The sequence below is a fragment of the Sinocyclocheilus anshuiensis genome, unplaced genomic scaffold, assembly GCF_001515605.1.
Source record: "Sinocyclocheilus anshuiensis isolate Anshui unplaced genomic scaffold, SAMN03320099.WGS_v1.1 scaffold1576, whole genome shotgun sequence".
In the NCBI taxonomy this organism is placed as follows: domain Eukaryota; kingdom Metazoa; phylum Chordata; class Actinopteri; order Cypriniformes; family Cyprinidae; genus Sinocyclocheilus; species Sinocyclocheilus anshuiensis.
The window spans coordinates 554,477-565,298 of NW_015557202.1; the positions used below are offsets into that span (position 1 = coordinate 554,477).

General features: G+C 41.1%; 1 protein-coding gene across 1 annotated transcript in view; it reads right to left on the reverse strand.

Annotated features, from left to right (window-relative positions):
- The window catches only part of LOC107678929 (28S ribosomal protein S14, mitochondrial-like), a 4,189-nt gene extending 1,800 nt beyond the window's left edge, over positions 1 to 2,389 (reverse strand). Inside the window, exon 1 of the mRNA XM_016474331.1 lies at positions 2,336 to 2,389. Within this exon, the coding sequence (XP_016329817.1) occupies positions 2,336 to 2,340 (5 nt within the window). The 5' untranslated portion in view covers positions 2,341 to 2,389. The remainder of the gene's footprint in view (positions 1 to 2,335) is intronic.
- Positions 2,390 to 10,822: the final 8,433 nt, after the last annotated feature.

A 10,822-nucleotide genomic window follows, 5' to 3' on the forward strand; every position in this document is an offset into this window, starting at 1 on the left:
AAACATTTTTTCCCCTCTTTTACTAATATTTAGTTGATATTTTGTTAGCTACATACTAAGCTACTGTTAATAAATATGCCACAGCTTGTCAATGTAGCATTAATGGATTGATAATGACTAATGGTTACTGCTTTGACATTACAGGGACTGATGAACACACTCAGCTCCTTATTCAGTGGAGAGTGGCTGATGAAGCCCTCTTCACTGGAAAGCGTAATGCTGCCATCAGAGGTTTTGAGTAAGTAAACAAGTTATGTCAAATGTACTTTTATTCAGGTGCTGTTGACACTGAACGTAGTAAATACTAACACTTCAAGCAAAGGTCTTACTGCCTTCTTTTTATGCTTGATTTCTGTGCATTTATTGTGACAGAGCAGGGACTTGAGGGCAAAATTTCTGCTGCTCAAGTCAAAAGAAAGTGGGAGAACCTAAAACAAAAATATAAAGTAAGATTATTTTTTTTAATTAGTTAACCCCAAAATTTTTATTAGTTCATGATTTGATGATGCTAATGTTTTTTAGCTAATGCTAATGTCTTGATATTGTGCTTTCCAGACCCGGGATATCCAACGAAGATATGGAGGAAGTTCCCCTCGTGGTCGGTGATGGCCTGCAGCTGAACAGTGGAACAGCTTCCTATTACAATAGCATGGGGCATCACTTGCTGGTGGCTTGATCCGGATGTGGCATCCGTCTATTGCACCAGCTACCATGTGGAAAACTGGAGACCCAGCCAGCTGCGCAAAACCTGCCCCCACTGCCTCCAGGTCATCCGGGGTCAGGAAAGCGATCAGCCTCCTCAAAACACTGATGACTGCCCTGCTGATTCTGTGCACAATGCCATGATTTCTGCCGCTCAAGTCAAAAGAAAGCGGGAGAACCTAAAACAAAAATATACAGTAAGATTTTTTTTTATTATTAGTTCACCCCAAAATTTTTATTAGCGCATGATTTGATCATGCTATTGTTTTTCCATGTCATAGTAATGCAGTAATCTAATGAATGTAATTGACTGTCTTGATATTGCGCTTTTCAGACCCGGGATAACGAGGAACTTCCCCTCGTGGTCAGTGATGGCCTGCAGCTGAACAGAGTGGAACAGCTTCCTATTACAATAGCATGGGGCATCACTTGCTGGTGGCTTGATCCGGATGTGGCATCCGTCTATTGCACCAGCTACCATGTGGAAAACTGGAGACCCAGCCAGCTGCGCAAAACCTGCCTCTCCAACAAAGATATCGAGGAACTTCCCCTCGTGGTCGGTGATGGCCTGCAGCTGAACAGAGTGGAACAGCTTCCTATTACAATAGCATGGGGCATCACTTGCTGGTGGCTTGATCCGGATGTGGCATCCGTCTATTGCACCAGCTACCATGTGGAAAACTGGAGACCCAGCCAGCTGGGCAAAACCTGCCCCCACTGCCTCCAGGTCATCCAGGGTCGGGAAAGCGATCAGCCTCCTCAGAATTCTGATGACTGCCCTGCTGATTCTGGGCACAATGTCATGCACCGTGGACTTTGGGATGTCAAAGCCCAGTGACACCAGCCTGTACGATGCTGCGTGGGCCAGCCAGTAGAGAAACACCAGCACCTCAACATCTTTTTCCCAGCCATGGTCAGAATCTGACTTCAAAGCAGCGATGAGGGACATGATGGACTGTCGTGAAAGCCGGAGGTTTGGACGGAGGTCAGATCCATCTTCGAAATACAATCGAAGGATTGGCACAGCAGCATTCAGGTGGCAGTAGGTTGTAGGGCTCAGTCTGTAAATGTGTGTATATATATTTTTTTAGAATATGTGTATTATTTATTTATTATGTTTATATTACTTATTATGTAATTTATGTATATATTATATCTATCTATAATATTTATTTAGACTATGTATATATTGTATGTATTCATTCTCTCCCTCTCTCTCTCTATTTATCCAATTGTGTATTATGTATTCATGCATACAAATAATATAAATCAAATTACATTAGTTTATCAGTAATCCTAAAAGATCAGTGATCTGCGAGCAGCTGACCGACGCCTCCTCTGAGCTGTTGATCCAATCAACGTTAAAACGCCGATGAAAGCGGTAAGAATAACGTGAAACTGCTGATGTTCGCGCAGTAGTGAGGGCTCTTTACATTTTGGCGCTGTTGTGAAGACGCATGTCACGTGACAACATCAACATGGCGGATGTAGTACGTCCGAATTCCATTCATACTACTCGCATTCATACTATATAGAACGTACTTTTTTAACGGTCGAGTAGTACGTTCAAATTCAAATGTAGTACCTACTAAGCAGTATGCGATTTCGGACGCACCCCCAGTATTTAGTCTATGCCATATTGATCCAGCCCTAACCTCGATGGTGGCTTTGAAGGGTGAGAATTGAGTTTACTATGTCGTTACTGCCATCTACTGGTCATATTAAATGTTCATTCAAGCATTTGGGTTTTGTCCTCACTCCTAATCAAAACAGTAGTAGACAATTTTATACTTTGTTATACAACAAGTTATACTTTGTTGTTGTATGATATAGCCGACAATATTGCCGACAACCGGCTGCCTTTGGATGGTTGTCACGGCGAATATAGACTGCAATTCACGTTTGAAAAGTCCACAGAGGATTGTAGCTCTGAGCATGTATTATCACCAGCCATGAAATAAGTTGTGTACAAAACAGATTCGTAAGGCACAATAATCAGTAAACAAATCAGAAAATATGAAGAGAAGTAATCCACATAAAATAGTTTGTGTGTAATTGCAGTACATGACCAGATAGTGGCAGAATGTCACTACTAAGTAGGCTACTAATTCAACAACACCAGAATCCCTGGATATATTGCATAAAAACTTGGTTATTATACGTCAAAGGATTAAACTAACAAACGTGCTTTAAATGTCGTACACTTTGACAAAATCTGTATGATCTTTTGGGGTTGGGGGTTGGGGTTTCACCTAAAAGTATTTTATTGTGTTTGTTTGCTTGTTTTGTTTTTATAATAAATAAAAACAAAACAAGTAGATTGAATAGAAAAAGAATAGGGAATGCTAGTGTTAGAGGGTCATTTTTAAATGTCAGTTGAACAGAAAAAGAATAGATAATGCTTGTGTTAGAAGGTCATTATTTATAATAAATAAAAAGAAAATAAGTAGAAAGAAAGAACAGAGAATGCTAGTGTTAAAGGCTCCCTTTTTTCTTTTTAAATAAAACAAGCAGATAAAATTAGAATTAGCATTATAATAGAGAGTGCTAGAGTTAAGATGAAAGATATTTGTTTTCAGCTGTTTGTTGAAAATGATTAAGGACTCAGCTGCTTGGATTGAGTTGGGCAGGTCATTCCACCAGGAGGGAACAGTTAATGTAAAAGTCCATGAAAGTTTCATCATAGGTAGAATGCAAAATGTTTAAATTCAAAGTAATTTATGCAATATTTCAAACCTTTAACCCACTTGGAAAATCAACCCATGGCAACAGTTTAAAAGTAAAAGCCCAATACTGTGGGAAAAAAAACGCGGACATGGCAACCCTGCATCCAAGAAGAACTGCCGGAGTCAGATTTGACTGATCTCAGGTCAAGAATAAGGAGAAATGACTGACAAGACCATGCTGGAGTATTTGCTGCTCAACAGATCCTGAGCTCATTGACAAATATCTGATCTTGTAAGATATGCTCCCTTTACACAGATGTGATCGCGAAATCAAAAGTGAACAGCGCGAACGCTCATTCAAAAGGGATTTAAATACTCTGCATACTGAGAGCTGCTCACTAATGCGGCAAAATTATATACAATATTAGAATGTTTAAAGGAGGGACACGAAAATCACGGGAGCGAAACACATGTTGCGGGAGCAGGCGGCAATGGTCAGAGATTCAGCGGGAGTGGGATTAAGAAAACAGCCAAATCCCGGACATTTTGGGTGATTAAGAATTCCCGGCCGGATGCATTTTTTTAGGTCCAAAAAGAGGACATGTCCGGGGAAAAGAGGACGTATGGTCACCCTAATTTAAAGCAGTAGTTCTTCACCTTTGTGACTGCAAAGCCTCCCATTGCCTACAACAATATTCTACATTTTTACTCACAGTTTCTACCCAATAAAATATTTTAGAGCTTGGCATTTTAATCATTTTAATTCAGCAACAACATTTAGCATCAGTTGGCTCAATTTTTCAGTCTGGCTTCACAAATGACACTTTCAGACTTGAAAATGCATTGGACACATGAGCAATCCTTAGAGACCTTTGACACATTGTGAGATGACCTGCATCCTGCACCTGCAGTGTGTTAGTAGCAGTTCAAGACAAGAGAAACAAGCTCTCTTCAAGACAATTGTCTGATTATAATGCTGACTGGCTGTACAAATAGGAAACCTGGGCACATTTAGACAGCAAATTTGTTGAGCATATTATAGGCCTACAAACCATAAGAATAAACAGGGGACAGAGTGAACCTTCTGTTTTAAAATTCCTCCCTCACAGCTTGATGTCAGAGGTAAATTTGCTCATTTTGTGTCTGCTGACATTTTTTTCTTTTTTAAGCCAGCACTTACTTTGCCATTTCTTATGCTCATCTACCATTCTGTCATTACCACAGGATAAATCCCCCCAATAAAACAATGCAACTGAAAAGAAGAAGAAAAAAAAATCAGACGACAACAAAATAACAACCAACAAACAGCTCGTTATGTGCTTCTCTGCATGACATTGGTTAGAGTTCAACCCCAAGGCATTCATAAAAAACTGTTCTAGTAAATTCCTGTAGAATTTCCCAAGCAATCGGCCTTCGTTAAAAGATACAAGGAGATGTGTTCTGAGAAAAATACTAACATATGTCAAATTGCACAACTTTAAAAAAAGAATATCCATTATGTAAATTAAAGTGGGAAAACAGATCTAGAGAGGTCTAGACACCAGGTTATGCTTCTATAAACCAATTGTTATGATATGAGGTTAATGTATATAAATTAATAGGAATAGAAAGAGAACATAAGTAATTTTAACCCATTTAAGCCTGCAGGCAACTAAAGTTGCTGCAAGGCTCTACCGATGGTTTTCCATTTGTAAATATTTTTTGTGTGACAATACTTAAAAAACCACTGCTGTACAAGCAGACAATCTTAGGAATAGCTTTTGACAACTTGCTGGAAATGATGCCATGTGGTGATGTTTATTTAAAGGACATGTCCGGGGAAAAGAGGACGTATGGTCACCCTAATTTAAAGCAGTAGTTCTTCACCTTTGTGACTGCAAAGCCTCCCATTGCCTACAACAATATTCTACATTTTTACTCACAGTTTCTACCCAATAAAATATTTTAGAGCTTGGCATTTTAATCATTTTAATTCAGCAACAACATTTAGCATCAGTTGGCTCAATTTTTCAGTCTGGCTTCACAAATGACACTTTCAGACTTGAAAATGCATTGGACACATGAGCAATCCTTAGAGACCTTTGACACATTGTGAGATGACCTGCATCCTGCACCTGCAGTGTGTTAGTAGCAGTTCAAGACAAGAGAAACAAGCTCTCTTCAAGACAATTGTCTGATTATAATGCTGACTGGCTGTACAAATAGGAAATCTGGGCACGTTTAGACAGCAAATTTGTTGAGCATATTATAGGCCTACAAACCATAAGAATAAACAGGGGACAGAGTGAACCTTCTGTTTTAAAATTCCTCCCTCACAGCTTGATGTCAGAGGTAAATTTGCTCATTTTGTGTCTGCTGACATTTTTTTCTTTTTTAAGCCAGCACTTACTTTGCCATTTCTTATGCTCATCTACCATTCTGTCATTACCACAGGATAAATCCCCCCAATAAAACAATGCAACTGAAAAGAAGAAGAAAAAAAAATCAGACGACAACAAAATAACAACCAACAAACAGCTCGTTATGTGCTTCTCTGCATGACATTGGTTAGAGTTCAACCCCAAGGCATTCATAAAAAACTGTTCTAGTAAATTCCTGTAGAATTTCCCAAGCAATCTGCCTTTGTTAAAAGATACAAGGAGATGTGTTCTGAGAAAAATACTAACATATGTCAAATTGCACAACTTTAAAAAAAGAATATCCATTATGTAAATTAAAGTGGGAAAACAGATCTAGAGAGGTCTAGACACCAGGTTATGCTTCTATAAACCAATTGTTATGATATGAGGTTAATGTATATAAATTAATAGGAATAGAAAGAGAACATAAGTAATTTTAACCCATTTAAGCCTGCAGGCAACTAAAGTTGCTGCAAGGCTCTACCGATGGTTTTCCATTTGTAAATATTTTTTGTGTGACAATACTTAAAAAACCACTGCTGTACAAGCAGACAATCTTAGGAATAGCTTTTGACAACTTGCTGGAAATGATGCCATGTGGTGATGTTTATTTAATTCATGAGCCATTTCTGGATGTTTTCTCAGAAATATATATACCTGGCAAATTTAGTGACCAGTGAGCAAAAAGCAAAAATGTGCCCCTTGTCCAGCAGCTCTTGCAGAAAGTTGGCCACATAGGACACGTCACAAGAGGATGGGTCCTCGTTCCGTGCTGCAGACCAATCAGAAAAGGCTGACTCCATTCTCCTGGAGCTACATTACCTCTGGACAGCATGTCCTTGATATTCAGTCTACCCAACACGTGAACTGTTCTCAGTGAGAAAAGATTGCACTGTGCCCATAAAAGGAGGCGTTGAGCCAACCTGTGAAGGGAGCTTGACTGGAGACCACCTTGGTGATTTATAAAGGCTACCACCGTCATGTTGTCCAAGTGGATCAGGATGTGGTGCCCCTTTAAGGCCAGAAGGAAGGTTTTTAGTGCTAGAAAAACCACCATTATCTTGAGGCAGTTGATGTGTAAGCATTGCTCCAGGTTTGACCAGGAGCCGAACGCCGGTCTGCCCTTGTTCAGAGCTCCCCAACCCGAGTTGGAGGCATCTATCAGGACCACCTTCCTTTTGGAGGTCAGTCCCAATGTGATGCCTGATTGAAACAGGTGAGCGGTTTTCCAAGGGGCCACAGCTCTGATGCAGCGGTTACCCTGCGATGAAAACGTCAAGCGTGGGTCGGGACATGGGCTTTGAGCTAATATTGGAGAGGCCGCATGTGAAGCAGGCCCAGAGGAATCACAGAGCCTCCAGGCTGAGCAGCAGCGACCTGTGAGCGATGAGTTCCTGTTCCGATCTGGCTAAAACCAGCCAATCGTTGAGATAATTCAAGACGCGGATTCCCATCGATCTCAGAGGGGAAAGAGCCACATCCATGCACTTCGTAAAAGTGCACGGGGCCAGAAACAGTTTGAATGGTAGGACTGTATATTGATAAGCCACCCCCTCGAACGTGAATCTCAAGAACGGTCTTTGATGAGGGGCTATCTGGATGTGAATGTAAGCATCTTTCAGGTACACTGATAAAAAAACAGTTCCCGGGGATAGGGATGTAACGATTCACTCAACTCACGATTCGATTCGATTCACGATTTTGATTTCACGATTCGATTCGATTCACAAATTTTTTTTAACAAAATGAGTTTTAAGACGAATTATAAATTAAATGTGTCCTTTTATTATTGCTTGGACAAAATGCTGCACATTTCTATGTCAAATTGAAATATAACACGATAATAATATACCAATATAGCACTTGGATATTATTGCTCTTTTGTTGGTTTTGATTGCTTCTATTGTCCTCATTTGTAAGTCGCTTTGGATAAAAGCTTCTGCTAAATGACAAAATTTAAATATAATATAAATGTAAATAACGAAACTAAATTGAAATTTTAAAACAAGCCCCAAATCAAATAAATAAGTAACACAAATAAAATAAATCTATTCATATAAACAAAATAAGGCTTTGTCTGTGCTCTTCCCATTTAAAATTAGAGGCAGCCACTGCATTTTAATCATGATCCAAACAAAGATGCTGCATACATGCAACATGAGCAGTTTTTAATCTAAATTAGATTGTATAATTTCGAAATTTGAAGCAAAAACAGAATGGTTTGACTTCAGTTTTGTGAAACTATACATAAAAACACATATGAACTTTAATATGCATTATACAGAGGCACGAGAAAAAGAAAATAATACCATCTAAACTTTTCTAAAGACAGTAAGTTCCCCTCAGACATGGATTCTTATAAACTCCTACCCCTAAATAAATCGCGATTTGTTTAGCATCTCAACCGATTTGAATTGTTACATATTTGAATCGATTTTCAACCGGCTCGCGGTTCATCGTTACATCCCTACCCGGGGCATATTTGCATGAGGATCTGCTTCAAAGTCAACATCTTGAACGGCCGTTTCATAAGGGAGTGGTTCAGATGCCTGAGATCGAGAATCTTTCTTGGGAACGAGGAAGTAACGGCTGTAAAAGCCTTACCCACTGTTCACTAGAGGAACCATTTCCACGTCTCATTTTGCAAGCAGAGTTTGCACTTCAGACTGGAGAACATGAGCATCGTTGTCCCGTACTGAAGTTTGTATAATACCTTTGAAGCGAGGTGGCCTGCGAGTGAACTGGGGCAAGTAACCTCCTTTTATGGTTTTTAGAACCCAACTTGACACATCCGGGATGGCTTTCCAAGCCCAGAGCCGGATGGCAAGTGGTCTGAGTTTTTCGAGTGGCAAGGGGGCGGGGAACTGACATTTGTGGTAATGAGAAGAGCGGTAGTTTGCTTGGGCGTGCTGAATGAGAAGGGCGGGTCCTGCCTGAACAGAGCTTCGATCGCTCAGAGTTAAGCGGAGGGATGGAGAGCGAGCGCGAGACTTCTTTGAGGGCATTCCGGCCTCAGTGAGAACTGACGGAGGCGGCACCATTTTGCAGGCTGCTGGGAGGATGGAGCCTTCTAGCGACTTGAAACAGCCGCCGCACTGGAGTGCTTCGGCAGGAAGTGACGGAGGGATTAACACGCACCAAGTAGGGGGCGCGCCACTTTCTGGTGTGTTCTTTGTGAACTTCCGGGAAAAATGGGGTGGCCAGCTGGTGGGAGGATCATTGATGGTGTCCCTTCAGGTACCACTCGTATAGGAGGCCACGGGCTGGCTCTTCCGGAGCTGACCAAGCCAGGCCATGATCCTCCACAGCATTAGTGAAAACGCGGATCAGCTCACTATCCATGCTGAGCCGTGTTGTTTGCATCGGAGGGAGGGTGTCGGGATCTTTTCCGGAATAATCCCTCTCCTCTGCATCTGAAGCTGTCAATGACATTGAGTCATCCGTGACAACTTCCTCCTCAGACCTGCCGATGGAAGTCAAGCTGCTCGCAGCCGACAAGAGTTGCTGATCCTCACGTGTGAAGCACGCAGACGATTCGAGTCGTTGTGGGGAGAGTGAAGCACGCGGGACCTGTGAGAGCACTCTGTCCTGGTGAGCATAGCCTCTGCGTGGGCGCTGCCCAGACAAGCGTCGCACTCTCCATGCCCTTCTGCATCATACAGGGGATCCCTACATGAGCCACGCTTGTGACGCGACATTTGCAACAACGTTGCTGGAAATTTGTTAAAAAATTTGCTCTTGTAGTCACCAGATGGCTACAGGGGAAGGCTTCTAGGCAATCTTCTGCTGCCAGGGCTTCTTCTCACGTCGGCGTGCAGCAGGCTGAGCTTCTTGCTTCGGCTTCTTCAGAGTCCAGCGAGGAGATAATCTTTATCGCTGAAGGAGAAAAATTCGGACAAAATGGTGCTCAGAGCCGATTTATACAGCAGTCCACTCCACCCCTTTTGGCGAGTTGAAGCACCATTGTTTCATGCAGCTACAAATCAGACTTCAATATCCGAGTAAACAGGAGTTTCCCCATAAGCGTGTAACGGAGAGAGACTTCTGAAGCTGAATCTAATATCTGCACATCTGATCTTCTGAAGATTTCTGAAGCGTAGGCTAATATTTAGTACATTTCCTGCTGTTCACAGGCCACTCTCCACTATAGTTGCCTTTAAATGAGATCAATGCTTTCTAAAAACAAAGCAGATTCGGCCTGCAAAAAATTAAACATATGGGTGTGAAGGGCTTCATTTCCACTGAATTTATATTCAGACATTCCAGGGTGATTCTCACTGGATTGTGAAAATGAGAAACAAAGCTGAAACTTGCATGATGTGAAACCAAATGAGTTTGAAAGTGACATTTTGTAAGCAAAAAGTTTCCTGTTTAGTGTTTCTTAACCAGTGCGAATTATTTTTGTGTGAATTACCAAAACAATTTTTATGCTCTCTGTTTAACTTCATAGAAAAGAGATTAATGAAGAGTTGCACAGACAAAAGTGCATATTCCCTTTATTAGCATCACCACTGGTTCATTTAAACGAAATCATGAAGAGCTCAAATCAGATTCACTTTTACAGCATCCTATTTCAATTTCATGAGCTACTTGTGTGGGCTGTTCATTCTGATGTCACTATATTAGGCCTTGCAAAGTCAGCATTTGAACAATGCCTGAACAAAGCAATTTTGGGTACTTCAGTTCTTATAGGAGCTCAGAGAAAGTGAAATAGAGCAACGTTTGCAAAATGATTTAGTCTTCTTGTGCTAAACATGGTTGTTCAGCATCTAAATGTGAATTTCTCTGTTCTTTTGGTCAGTTCTCTTATGTCCTTCATGTAGAGTTGGAAATATCGTAATTATGAGTTCCGAGTAGGGCTGCACGATAAATCGCATGTGATATTTAATGCGCATCTTGTCAGTAAAGACGGTTCTGTAATCAATCGAGCTGCGCAAAAAATCGCGCGAATATGAACGTTGTTTTGCGCACCTCGTCAGTGAACAACGGCTCTGTGTAGTTAATGCTGCTCAATGTGAAAGCCCGCAGGTGATGGAGATTTACCGCTGATTACAG